The 15,062-nt window shown below is 44.8% G+C and overlaps 1 protein-coding gene across 3 annotated transcripts in view; it reads right to left on the reverse strand.

Moving 5' to 3' along the window:
* Nucleotides 1-15,062, reverse strand: part of DENND2A (DENN domain containing 2A) — a 333,243-nt gene that overhangs the window by 37,804 nt on the left and 280,377 nt on the right. For all 3 annotated transcript variants that reach the window (XM_078668189.1, XM_078668188.1, XM_078668186.1), the window contains 3 exons: nt 4,387-4,564; nt 3,371-3,412; nt 382-499 (listed from right to left, as the gene is read on the reverse strand). In XM_078668189.1, the coding sequence (XP_078524315.1) occupies nt 382-499; nt 3,371-3,412; nt 4,387-4,564 (338 nt within the window). The remainder of the gene's footprint in view (nt 1-381; nt 500-3,370; nt 3,413-4,386; nt 4,565-15,062) is intronic.

Below are 15,062 nucleotides of genomic sequence, written 5' to 3' on the forward strand. Positions count from 1 at the left end.
TAAAGAACAATGATGGATTCAACCCAGATCTGTGACTGGGGGTGAGTGTCTGAAAAGTTTCAGTGCTCCGCCCATCATCTCCTTGTGTTTGCTTTGCTCTATGGTTTACACTGTCACACTGACTAGCTGCTCTGGGGTTTACACAGGGACACTGCCTGGCTGCTCTATGGTTTACACAGGGACACTTACTGGCTGCTCTGTGGTTTACACTGACTAGCTGCTCTGTGGTTTACACTGACGGGCTGCTCTGTGGTTTACACCGTCACAGTGACTGGCTGCTCTATGGTTTACACTGGGACACTGACTGGCTGCTCTGGGATTTACAATGTGACACTGACTGACTGCTCTGACGTTTACCACAGCACCTCTTCTGGGATTTACCTTGCCTAGCACTGAGAGGGGCTGGCACACACTCCGCGAACAGCTCGTTCCTCTGTTCCAGGATTTGTTCCAGAGCTGCCTGTAGCTTCCGTGGAAGGATGGAGTCTTCATCGTCCATCTGTAGGACCAAGGTCACACATGGTAATGCACAGAGAGTCAAACATGGTGCAATACAGATCTGTCAAAATGAGGCCATTGAAACCAAGAGACATGGGGACAAGGTCTACTATGACAGCATGTTCATGATGAAATAGAGGTAAGTAGACATCAGTAACAGACAGACACTGTGGCATACTGACGTGATGCACATACATACACAATCAACATGATATAGTATCAGGCCATGATACATGTTTTGGAGGAGATTCATACATAAAGAAATAGACATGCAAGAGGAAATATCCTGAGAGACTCAAAAACAATTACGGAGATAAATTGATACATGCAGGCAGAGATATAGTAGAGATGGGAGTCACATATAAAGGTCACATAAACATGACAACACAGTACACACTGGGACACATATATGAAGATCTCTGGCCAAGAATGCCCAGTGGTATATGGTTTTGGTATATATTTATTCCACCTTTTGGTTTCTAGCTCCTGACAACAAAGAGGGGCTTGCGAGCGAACAGCGGTGTAGGATCTGGCTGGCAAGGAGCTATCCAAAGTTCCTACCTTCTGCTCCAATTCAAAGAAAGTAATGTGTGACTAGCATCCCTCTTCCATAAACACAAACTCTTTACGTGTATGTGATTCTCATTGAGTCGATGTCTGTATTTATTAACCAACTAAGGAGCTGTTCTTGAGATACCTGGTTTTAGGCTGGAATACACACCCTGCTTGCCCAAACCAGTATGCCTTCCTTTGCACATGAATAGCCCTAACCAAATGCTTTCTTCTCGCAGCAGCTGACCAGCCACATTTTTAATAAGGGTCTTTTTATGGTCTACTGGAGATGTCTAAGATCACACAGAGTCTTTAAGGCTTGTCTAGCGGAGTGATATGAAGAGAAGACTACTGAAAGGACATTCTCAGAATCACTTGAGGGCTTGAAGGAGGCATCTGGAGGCCTATAGAGCGCACCTGAGGGCTGATTTGAAGTATTTAAAGACCAGTTGAAATGGGTGTAAGTGGGGGATGGGGGGAATGAGAGTATACTGGGTGTGTTTGAGAGCACACCAGTGGTCTCTAAGAGTACATCTGAGTTACTTAAATAGTAGCCGATGTTGTCTCATGGTAGGCTAAGGAATAGTTTGGTGTCTCTGAAGACCAAATGGAGGTGTCTAAGGGACAGGCTGACAGTTTGCGTATGGTCTCTGATGACCAGTTAGGGGTTTCTAAGTGAGGTCTGGGGTGTCTTCAGGAAGAGGTAGGTTGTCCAATGGATACGGATAGCCTTTGATGAACTTCTGAAACCAGGATGTGACTTTCTGAAGGACATCCTATGACTAATGACTACAAAGATGTGTTTGAATATGGATTGAGGGTTGTCTGGCCAAGGGCTGAATAGAGTATGCACCAATTAGATTCTCTGAATACCAGCTGTTGATCTCTAATGATTAGCTGGGAGGGATTGGAATCTTGGCTCACTGATGTATCTGATGACCAAAGGGGGATGTTTGAAGACCGGTTGAGCCTTCATGTCTCGGATGGTCGATTGAGGATTTCAAAGAGCTGGCCCAGCGTGTTGGAGGGTGGTTCAGGAGTGTTCGAGAGTTGACTGGGATGTTTGTTGGGAGATGTTGGGTAGCACGCACCAAACACTGACATTAAGGGACCTACATAGACACATAAAAAACCGAGACAGATAGGCATGCGCACGCATAAACACTGGAACAGGCAAAAAGATGGGGCAAGAGGCAATGTGAGAGGCAGAATAATACTCATTGTCACACAGTAATCCCCAGTCATAAAATGAAACTTCGTAACAATGAAATATTAAGAGACAATCAGCAGCAGAAGACAAAATACTAGGGTATACCAGATGCTTCACAATAAGACACTTTTGAACACATCCAGACACTGCGAAACAGTCACAAAAAGACCAGTAAATGATTACTGCAGTGTCTAACGCAGATTAACAGAGGATGCCATACCTGGTGCAATACAGTCATACAATGTGACACATAAGCTGAGAAAAACACACAATAACACAATTAGACCCAAGTTCTAAAAATGTAGGACACCATAAGCAATCTTTCATTGTGATACACAATCAGACACCGTTATAGTCTGACCCCATTTATACAGATGCTGCGATTCACGATTTGATGATGCAATGCACTACCGAATGCCTCAATACGCAATCAGACACTCAACGCATAATCAGACCCAACTTTCCACATGTATGTCCCAACACCTGGTCAGCACTGTTACACACACACTCAGATACTTTCTGAGAATAGAAGACCTTAGAAAAGACAAAGACACTAACACAATCTGACACAGAGATGTATGTATGTATGTATGTATGTATCTTGTAAAGCGCACTGCTGCCCTGAGGCGTCGTGGCGCTGTAGACCGCTGGGGAACCCGTCCTGGCTATCCCTGTGAGATGGTCCCTACTGGGTATCTCCAAGGTGAAACCAGGCATCCCCGGCGAATGTGGGGGGCCGTTGTAGAGATAAGGCAAGCTAATTCCCAGAGTTGCCGAGTGTGATCCCTGGTTAGAGTAGGCACCGAGGCGAGAATTATCGAGTCCGCTGATCCTGTGGCTCTTCACAGTGCGGTCTTCTCAAACCTATGGCTCTTCACAGTGCTGTCTTCTCAAACCCTCAGTCTGATACGCCGGCATACAAGAATCCGCTTTTTTGATGCCCAAAATGACAGTCGTACATAGTGAGCGCTTTGAGACCTGTCGGTGAGTTGGCGCGATACAAAACCCAGTACAAATACAAATACAAAGGTAGACATGTACAGGCACAACACAATGTGTTCAGCCAACTTGTGGGAGATGCACAGACAGAGCTACATGGTGTTCACTCACCTGTCTTAGAAAGCGGTTATGAACTAGATCCACCACAAGAACCTGTTCAAAGACAAACAATATGATGAAACGTCTATCCTTAAGACAAGACACCTACCCTTCCTTGCCGCACCTTATTCTCTCAATATGTAGCATACACCAGCCAACACTCTTAGAAACTACACATAGAGGGCCCGATTCACAAAGGTAAACCGAGACGATAGTCGAACTTTACGACTTTCAATATTCACAAAGGGCATTTACGAGTAGTCAAGTTAGACTTTTGTCTAAGTTAAATTTAAGTTTTGGTCTTAAGTTTAACTGAGACCAAAAGTCCACAGTCTTCAGTGAACTCACTCTAGATGTTACCTGTGACGTCTATCTTTACAAATTCTCCAATTATGGAAGCGCTCGCCGTTCTGCACTAGGTGCAAATTTTCTTTCAGTTAAATCCCAGACACCCCTAAGCAACATCCTCTTCAAACCAACATGAGCAAGTCGAATGGTAAGTGCAGGCAGAAGCAAGAATAAAAATCTGAGATTTGTGGCAGTCCGAGTACAATGGAGACCGATGACCTGGTTGTATTTTCCAGCTAATATTTTATATGAATCTTGGTGGCTACATCTACCAACAACATAAAATTGACGTGCCATAAAGTAATGAGGTAAAACTGAAATTAATAAAAACATTTAGAAAAAAATTAAAGTTAAAAAAGGCAAAATAATGATGTATGATTATACTATACCATGCTTATGACAATGACTGAGGATTTAACAGTTACCTCATTTGGCTCCCAGTGTCACAAGTGGAGAGCAAGCAAAGGGTAAAATACCTAGACAACACTCATCACACCAAAGGCAAAGGGTCAAAAGACGCTGATGGAGCTCCAACAGTCTGGTTACGCATCCTGAGAAACGCTAGATCTGATCATCTACTGGCTGTCTCTCAAGACTGCGATCTGATAGGCTTCCTCCTGGTCTAGGAATTAAGACAATTTGTCCCAGACCATTCCACCCCCTCCAGATCCTTGACTTACCTCTTCCACTGGCAGTTCCTTCAGCCGGGGGAGGGAGCTGGACAGGAGCCCGATAAGAAAGGGGGTGGGTGAGCAGACTATGTCGATCATGGAGGGGGGCAGCACTGGTATGTAGGTGTGCTGCCAAGCGAAGGGGTAGATAAGGGCCACCACTGCATGGCAGCATTTGGAGAGTGTGCTGAAAAACAAAAGAGAACAATGCGGTTAGTACACATGCAGTATGAAACCTTTCAGAATACAGGCAGGCCCAGACATGATAGGACAGGCATCATGGAACTTGGGTAGGCAAGTGAGGCAGCATATAAGCAACAAAGAAACATGCCCACAGGCACCAGGGGAAATAAACTACACAAGAAGCATAGAGCCAGGCCATTGTGGAAAAGTAAATTCTGCCATGTTCTGTGTCCCTACGTGTCATCCATCATATGTTATGTGTGCATGATTAATATGCATATGTATTCCCTATGTTCGATTCAAGACGCAATTATAGTTGTGTCCACCTCTAGTATGCCAGTTTCCAGTTCTCGTGAATACTACGAATATCAGGTCTATGTAAAGCTACGTTGCCACGTCTCTCAGTGTGCACGTTATTTCATTATAAAGTCCCCGTTTCTAGGCCTCAAAAGGGCCTGGACACCAGATTCAGCTCCTGTCTCCTGAGCCCTCGCTGAGGAGCGATACAGCCCCCACCTGTATCCTCGACCCTTCACTTACTTCCTGCCTCGCAGTGCCCGGCTCACCCTGGCTCTGCCTCTGAGTCTGCCAAGAGTATGTTATAGTTCCTGTTATCAGTTCAGTCCTCCTTCTCTGCATTCCTAAGCTACTGAACTGCATCAATAGTTTCCGTCATTGTCTAGCCTTCACGTCTCCATGTAAGAGAAATACTGCATTTAATGGTCATTTAATATTCTTCATCACGCACTACATGTAGAATAATGCATGGTCCAGTCTTAGTGTCTGTTAGCTTTTCCCCTCCTGACTTCTAGTTTATATCAACATGTTCTCTAAACATCAGATACTAGATACTGTTTAGGTACATGTCGCTCTGACTCTCCAGACTTTAGTCTCTGCTCCTAGCACAGAGTTCATAGCCCCCAGCTTCTCCTAGTAACACGTCATTGCCAGTTTGCGCGCACCACCAGGTTAGAGGTCCCGGCTCCTTAGGTAGCCCCCTCCATGGTTTCCGCCCTATTCATGACATATTCTGTTACGTTTGCATCACATGTCTATGTATACGCCCTGTTACACCCACTTTCACCCTTATCTTTCGCGACTGCCACGCGTCACGCCTTTTGCTCCACCCACTGCTACGCCTATTGCAATGTAATGCTATGTGTTTGCGTTATGTATATATGCTCATGCACTGTTATTAAAAAAGTTATCCTGTTCCCCTTGTCCCGATCCTGACACCAGCAGCGCTGCTGGGCCCTGCCATCCTATTCCTATGCAGGTTGTCCTGTTCCTGTCCTTTATGCTGTAATAAACCTGCGAAACTCCTACTACCTCGAATCTTGACTCTTATTTATTGAGCTATCTGTTATTCATTTATACATTCAAAAATAGGGTATTATTTATTTATTTACCACATAATGGCGCCCGAATAGGGACTTGCCCTTTCCCCACGCGCCGGTGAAGCCACGCCGGCCCCCTGACCCTCTGCAGCCGTGACGGAACCATACCGTGCACGTGCAGATATTTCTGCTTCAAGTATCCCTCAGGCCCACGGAGGAGACGGAGGAGGCGGTCCAGCATCCAGACGAGGCGGTGGAGGAATGCGGCGAGTCCCGACCAGAGCCCAAGCCAAGAGTCCAAGGTCCGAGGTATCCGGAGGTCCACCCGTAACTGAAGTCCGAAGTTCGTTGTCCGTCGTCGAAGCAGTCCAGTCCAGTCCGAGGCCTTCCGTTCTTGCTGCCCGGTGAGTACCATTACTGGGGTAGTATCTAGACAGGGTCAATCTAATTGACTCTGGTCCGTGGGTTGGTGGTACCCAGACACACAAACGAAGTATCCACTTCGGTGGATACGGGTCCTGACGTGTCTCTTTATGAGACCGGTAAGTTTCGTACTGTTTCAGCAGTGCACCTAGTTTCTGTTCCAGTCAGTTCTGTTCTCGAGAAAATTCATATAAAGTCATATATTCTGTGTTCCGTATTCCAGGTAGTATTCTGTTCGAACTGTTATTTCTAAATGTTTTTCATGTATTTTAATGTCGTGGTATGAATGGGGAATAAGTATCGTGTTCATTGTGTATTGTATTGTGTCTAGATTACAGTCCAGTCATGCCCTTGTTTTCTAAATTACGTCAGTTAAAAACTAGAAAGGGTTTGTTAGAGGAAGCAGTTCCTGTCCCGCCTAGGGACAGTCCAGGTCATTTTATGTATCAGAAGCATGGCATAAGTGCCATACTATATCTAGATTTATGGGTAGAGTATACCAAACAGTTAGAAGAAAAGTATGGATGGCCCGTATCGGGTACATGGGATGCCGAGTGCATCATGCGAGTAGAAGAGGCATTATGGAAAAAGAAAGCCAGACAATCACAGAAAGATGCCATCGAGCTATGGCGTAAAGAAGCTCATAAAAGAACCGAAAAAGAAATCAGAAAGTCAGAATTAAGTAGAGAATCCTTAGAACGAGCACAAGAGAAAGAACTAATCGAGATAGGTGAACAAGTTAAAGCCGAACAGTCAGACAGACAGAGGCATGCCCTTATTAAGGGTATGTATCCTCTCCTTGCCGAGGGCTTGCCAAAAGCGACCCCAGAGGCATCCAGTAATTTCCCGCCACCATTAGTTCCGACCAAGCTACGTCACAAACCAACCGCAGCTGATATTTTCATCTCGTCCTATTTGGACGACACAGTCCCAGAATATGCAAATCCTGTTCCCGCTCCACCAGTCCCTGTAAATCAGGCACTTCCCGTTCCTCCAGACACCGGGGCACCCTTTGCAGCACCTGCTACGGTCCCCCCGGTCCAGCCCGCCATACAAGTCCAGCCCGCATTCCAATTTCCCACCCTGCCAGGACGAAAAGCATCAGTTGATGATTCTAGTCTAGGGGCCGCAGGAGGAGGTCCTCCTCGAACCCCGCCGCCACATAAGCGTTTAACGGCAGCCGAATTACATATGCAAGCGTCACAACGTACGCCCAGACTGTCTGTTGCAGAAATAAGAAAATCCCTTGCCGAATGCTGCTATGACCCAGTCCCAGGCGAAGATGATATGGTTTTATATTCATTACGCGTAAGAAATGTGGCCGAGTATCTAGTCACCCTACCAGATATGAAGGAAGATCTAGACAGAATATATCGTTTCATCCGTACAGGGGAAGATCCAGAAAGTATTAGTGATGTCATGTCCCAAAGGAAAGCTGAGACCCAGCTCATGATATTAAAGTTTCTGATTAATTGTCTAATAAGAGAACAAGATTACCCGTCCAAAAATCAGGCCGAAATGAAAGCCCTGATGAAGTGGAGTAATAGTATAGCCGAGGGTAAGCACAAGACTATCGGTGCTATGGAGAGTATGTACAAGAAAATCCGTAAAGAAATAATAAAGTTACACGAACAACGTAAAGCAGCACAAGTAAACGAGAAAGAAAGTAACTCTGATACTGAAGAGTTAGACGACGAGAATTCCGCCAGAATAGCGTATGTAGGACAACCTAGATTTCCAGATCGCCATTTACGTCTAGAACCCAAGTCTACGTTCCATCATCCAGTACCAGACCAAGGTTCTCTAGAACAAGTATTTCAAGCTACCGATCACATTCTGAAATCACGAATCGGTTACAGTGAGTTAAGTACTATGCATGAACAAGAACTAGCCCGATCAGCGGTCCGATGGATTACTGATTCTACCACTTTTCCAGACGAAATAGTGGCACAAATGTTTCTGAAAATGCCCCCAGCCGAGCAACGACTGGTGGGTATGTATATGATTCAGCACCTCATTACTCTGTATGAGGGTCAACATTCTGATCCAGGTCCGTTACATGATATCCTGAACGAGTTACTCCAGTGTAGATGGAGAGGTCTAGGTACCGATTTAATTAGTGTCATTCTAGAACAGCGCCACAAATATAGAACGTTTCTGAACCCGCATTTTGTTCATGTCTCACCCCCAGAAAGTAAACCATTTTACATAGACAGACAGAATCCGTTACGAGAAGTCCACCCAGTTAGAGGAACGGGTGGCGAAATGCAGCGAGTGTTTGTATACACTCCGATCACAAAGATGGAACTTCTGGAGATGAAGAAATTAATTCCCTGTCATGGTAAAGATCCAGCAGGGTTCCATAGAGAATTAAAAGACATGCTCCGTATGGGAGAATACACGTATCCAGATATAATTAAAATGTTAAAAGTTCTGCTGCCCGCAGGGGTGTATGAAAAGCTCAAGGAAAAAGACTGGGAGGTGGGAGAGAAAAAGATCGATTGGGCAGTCCTAGAAGCTGAAGATAAGATACGAGTACCAGGTACCGGTCTCGGAGATAAATGTAAAGAATTACCTGAATTATTGATTCAAGTTTTACCCAGATTATTAACAACTAAAAAGGAAGACTGGGATGCAATCTCAGCCTGTAAACAGAAACAAGACGAAGATATTAGTGATTTTTATTCTAGATTCGAGAAATGTTTTAGCATCAACAGTGGCCTCAAGACAAGTAGTGAGTCATACCCTCACCTTTTTGTTACTAAATTAGTCGAGAATTCAAGTCCACCAATTAAAAATCGAGTTTTGAAAGTCGAAAGTACCTGGCAAGCTAATACCCCGTCCCAGATGTTGCAGATGCTCCAATACCACCAGAATAGAATCAGAGAAGAGCAAGAACATGAAAGAAAACGTATGAAAGACACGAAAATGAAAGTACTAGTTGCACAATCTGTTCCTCAAGACAGTCAGAAAAGGGGTCCGAATCAAGCCAGTCATCCTGCAGCTCCCGTTAAAGGGAATTGCAATTATTGTAAACAGCCAGGTCATTTTATAAACGAGTGTGCAGTTCTGAAACACAACATAGCTACTGGTAAGACTAAAGAAAGACCACGTCCGCCTAGACAAGAACAAGTTTCACAGACTCCTCAGTTACAGAATGCACCACAGACAGTTACAGCTCAGCAGCCTATTGCTGCAACACAGCATGTCACACAGCAGATGTACCAGTATGCACAGTCTGAGTATCCAGAGTACCAACAGTATTCATGAAACAGCCTAGAGAGGGAGGTAGGCTTGCCTCTCATCGAGATACCTGTAGATCAAGAAGGTCCCTATGTTCACAGTCAAGTATTAGGGAAAGACAGGAAGTTTTTGATTGATACAGGGGCAAGTAGGACCACAATTAGTCACGCCGAAGTTCCAGGGGCTCCGCTCTCAGGCTCAAGAAATGTTTCCCTTGGATTTTCAGGAAAGCCTATCGTAAATGAGATCTCAAAGCCAGTTTCTCTAGAAGTAGGTCCATTGTCCCGTACTACTGATCTGTTACTTACTAAGTCATGTCCAGAAAATCTATTAGGCATTAAGACACTGAAAGAGTTAGGTGCAGTTATATGCTGTTCCCCAGAGGGAATACGATTGTTCCTACGTGACTTTAAGGGTCACTATGTATTACGAGATTTTGATTCAAGACTGTCCAATGTTCCACAGCATCTATGGGCGCAAGGTCCAACTGATGTAGGTTACATGCAAATCACACCCTATCGTGTGACTCTCAAGCCAGGTGTAGTGTTACCACGAATCAGACAGTACAGATTGCCACCTGAGGCTGTAGCAGCCTTATCCAAAATTATTGACGAGCTCATGGCTCAAGGAGTGGTTGTAGAAACTGACTCCAATGTATGTAATTCTCCGATCATTCCAGTCATGAAACGTACTGATCCAAATGCACCCCCGGTATATCGATTAGTGATTGACCTACGAGAACTTAATAAATGTATTATTGCTCAGTACCCAGTTGTCCCAGACATCTCTTCCCTATTAACAGCCATTGATTCCGAAGCCACGTTCTTTACTGTAATCGACCTCAAGAACGCGTTTTTTAGTGTTCCCATTCATCCAGACAGCCAGTTTCTTTTCGGATTCTGTTTAAACGGAAGAAGCTATATGTTCACACGAGCTCCTCAAGGTTTCACAGAAAGTCCTAGTATTTACAGTCAAGCACTTAAGAGACAACTAGACAACATTCACATGCCAACTGACACTGCCCTGCTCCAGTATGTCGATGATCTACTGATCACAGCCCGTTCTGAACGTGCTTGCGAGCGAGCATCCCTTACAGTCTTGTATTTCCTAGCCGAGATGGGGCACAAGGTGTCCCCTTCTAAGCTTCAATTCTGTGTCCAGCAAGTGGTATACTTAGGACACTTACTGTCCAAGAGGGGTAGGCAGTTGACACCAGACCGTATCCAGTTAATAGCGAGTCTTCCTCAGCCCAAGACCCAGAAGGAGGTACGTGCTTTTATCGGCCTTACTTCTTACTGCAGACAATGGATTCCTCAGTATGCATTTCTAGCCAAGCCACTGATACAGTTAACGACACAGGAGGCAGCCGTATCGACTGTCCTCCCTTGGACATCTGAACATACACTCAGTTTCAATGAGTTAAAGAAAGCCCTATGCCAAGCTCCAGTTCTAGCGACACCGAACTACAGTAAGCCTTTTACACTTTTCGTTACTGAACGCGAAGGTATAGCATTATCTGTTCTCACACAAGATCAAGCAGGACAATACAAGCCCTGTGCTTATTTTTCGAGCACATTAGATCCTGTAGCCCAGGCTCTGCCTGCGTGCCTCAAGTCAGTTGCAGCCACAGCACTAGCTATCAGGCAAAGTGATTCCATAGTCTTAGGACATTTCCTGACAGTACAGGTTCCACACTCTGTGGAAGTTCTTTTGAACCGAACACAAACTCAGCACTTGACAATTGCACGTTTAACAGGTTATGAATTGACATTATTCCAGCCACACATAGAAATCAGACGCTGCAACATCCTTAATCCTGCTACACTGTTACCATCAGTTAATTCAAATCCAGCCACACATGATTGCGTGGAAGTAGTTAACATTACGACAAAGCCAAGACAAGATCTGACAGATACTCCGTTACCAGATCCCGACCTGACACTTTATGTGGATGGTTCATGCATGAGAACTAGTACAGGAGAACTAGTCGCCGCGTATGCAGTGACTACTGACACCGAAGTTATTGAAACACACCGTATTGACACCCTGTCCGCTCAAGCAGCAGAGCTAGTTGCTCTGACACAAGCCTGCATACATGCCAAGAACTTGAAAGTTAATGTCTACACGGATTCACGTTACGCATTTGGAGTCGTACACGACTTCGGAGTACTCTGGCAGGAGAGAGGTTTCATGACTTCTCATGGAACCAAGATTCAGCATGGTCTCCTTATTCAAGCTCTGTTAAATGCCATACACTTACCGACATCTATCGCTAACATGAAATGCAAAGCACATACGAAAGTTACTGACATTATTTCCCAAGGTAATGATCTAGCAGATCGCACAGCCAAGCTTACAGCACAGACTCCAGACATTCCAGTTAATCAGACACATACTCCAGATCCGACTACATGTATGACAGTTAAGGACCCTACACAAGATGTCATAGACATACAGTTACATGCTACTCCCGAAGAAATTAAGAAATGGTCCGAACAAGGAGGGGTCCAGACAGATCAAGGATGGTTAACGAAGGGTAGAGCCACATGGTTTCTCCCCGACTCTATGGTTCAAGTCATTATTAATACCGCACATAGTCCAGCACATTTAGGAGAAAAAGCTATGTTAGACAGTATCCAGAATATTTGGTTTAACAAGCATTTACGAGCTGCAGCCAAGCAGAAAGTCCGTACCTGTATGATATGTTGTCAGTTTAATCCAGGTAAAAGTGTCCCGGTGGAACAAGGTGGATTCCAGCCCCCTGACCACCCTTTTGAAGTCCTCCAGATGGATTATATTCAGATGGAGCGATGTCGAGGTTTCAAGTATGTCCTTGTAGTTGTATGCGCTTTGTCCAGGTGGACAGAAGCATATCCAGTCCCAGATTACACAGCCGCGACCACTGCCAAGCAGTTGGTTCGTGAGTTCTTCCCCCGTTATGGACTCCCTAGAGTCGTATATTCTGATAACGGTCAGCCATTCTCATCTGAACTCATGAAGCACGTTTCCCTGTTGTTAGGGTACCAGTGGAAGTTCCATTGTGTACGCCATCCTGAAGCAGCCGGTCTCGTAGAGAGACATAATCAGACTCTGAAAATCCGTATCGCCAAAGTATGCAAAGAAAAAGGTGTGGACTGGCTAGTAGCTCTACCAGTCGCTTTATTTTATATGCGCATGGTCGCACATTCCAGATCAGGTCTGTCCCCGTATGAGGTCGTATTCGGCCGCCCCCCAAATATGTGGGGTACTCCTAGACCCCGAAGTATTACCGATGTTTCAAGTAATATGCTGACAGATTACCTAGCTTCCTTGATGTCTGCCCTCAACTCATGTCGTTCACAGGTTGCCGCCGCATTTCCAGACAATACCGAGGTGGCACCGCATGAAATCGTTCCAGGATCCATGGTGATGGTCAGGAATTTTGACAGATCAAGTCCGCTGGAGCCTCGCTGGAAGGAGCCCCGACAGGTCCTCCTCACCACCCGTACAGCCGTGAAGTTGGAAGGTCGCAAAGGCTGGGTGCACCTTTCTCATATAAAAAAGTTTTATGGACTGAAACCCGTCTTAAAGAACATTTCCCAGGATTTGAAGGATTGCCAAAGCACCATTTTTAAGGACTGTCCCGCAAAAGACAATGTTACTACACCCCCCCTGTTAGAGAAAACTCCGCAACAGGAGTATAAGTTAAAACTCCGGTCTAGTAAAATAAGTCAGTCAGTTTGATTGTCTAAGTCCTCCCCTAGGTGAAACGGTTAGACTGTTTCTGACATGTATAAAATAGACCCCCATAGTGAGAGAGTTAGTCAAAACTCAATTCGATGTATCGTTTTTCTATGTTTCATATTGTTTCTCAGCATTATGATTTCCTGCACCAGTTATGCATTTTTCTTGTATTTCCCAGTTCTTCATGTAAATACGTCTTCTAATGCTACTGTAGAGCACATGTTTAGTGACCTACCTCCCCATGAACTCTCTTACCGCCTCGCTATGCGAAATAATTCCTTTATCCGCATGTTGCATTACTCACACCAGTCCAGCAATGCCACTAATTGTTGGGTGTGTGGTCGACCCCCCCCTTTCCAGACACCGAAGGGAGTTCTGCCACTTTTTCCTTATCCATTTTCACATAATGGTTCGTGTGGAGCATGGTCCACGTTAACGTCATCCTCAACAGATATGTCTTTTCTTAACAGTACATGTTTTCCAGACAAGCAAGGTCTCCCCCACAGAACAGGTTTAGATCTAGAAAATGAAGTGTATAATTTAGGTAACTATTCGTCGAATTTCATGGTCCTGAATGTTCAGTCTGATACCACTCCAGACTTGCCTGCTATTTCAGTATTACCAGTCAAAGGTGAATTATGTGTCCGAAATTATGGTTCTGTACATGTAGGACATAGTGATTGTACTACTATTGTCAAGTATAGTGACAGTGGGAAATCTATTTTCAAAGCTTCACGTCATTCCTATTTTATTTGTGGTCAAACTGCATATGTTCGTCTGCCCCTCGATTGGGAGGGAACCTGCTACATTGCCTTCCTACTGCCACCTGTTTTCCTAGCCCCATCTGATTATCACAGAAACACACATCTAGTACACATTAGACATAGAAGGGAGTCCCCAATTGTCGATTATACTGAAACTGCTCTAGAACAGTATACAGATTTCAATAGAGGTTTCTTCTTCTTTATAGGACCTATCCAGAATAGTAAACAGATCCGTAGGTTAACCAGAACCCTAGAAGCTGTAGTAAATGAGACTGCCTCTGCTTTAGGTAACTTAACCGAAGAGCAATCTGCTATGAGATTTGTCGTTTTACAGAATCGTCTCGTCCTTGACGTCATACTGGCCGATAGGGGCGGGGCCTGTAGAGTCATCGGATCTAGTTGCTGCATTTTCATTCCAAATAACGCGCCGTCTGTTTATTCAGCTATAACCAGACTCCATAAAATTGCCCATCTGATACACCAAGATCCAGGCACCTGGACATGGTCCGGTTGGTTCTGTAATATAATTTCCGCATGGGGATGGAAAATATTGTCCTTCCTAGGTATTGCAGTAGCAATCATATTCAGCTGCTGTCTCTGTATACAATGTGGCCCTGCGATTTGCGGCATTTGTGCTACCTCTTGTATTCCTAGTCCCAAGCCCCGTTCTAAATCCCGTTCCAGGATAATTCGAGACGAGCAAATGATACTGTATGAAATGATAGATGGTATCATGAATATTGATGTTTCCTGATGGAAACGTAGTGACAAGGAGGGAATGTGGAAAAGTAAATTCTGCCATGTTCTGTGTCCCTACGTGTCATCCATCATATGTTATGTGTGCATGATTAATATGCATATGTATTCCCTATGTTCGATTCAAGACGCAATTATAGTTGTGTCCACCTCTAGTATGCCAGTTTCCAGTTCTCGTGAATACTACGAATATCAGGTCTATGTAAAGCTACGTTGCCACGTCTCTCAGTGTGCACGTTATTTCATTATAAAGTCC

The sequence above is a fragment of the Lissotriton helveticus genome, chromosome 1_1 (assembly GCF_964261635.1).
Source record: "Lissotriton helveticus chromosome 1_1, aLisHel1.1, whole genome shotgun sequence".
NCBI classification, from domain to species: Eukaryota; Metazoa; Chordata; class Amphibia; order Caudata; family Salamandridae; genus Lissotriton; species Lissotriton helveticus.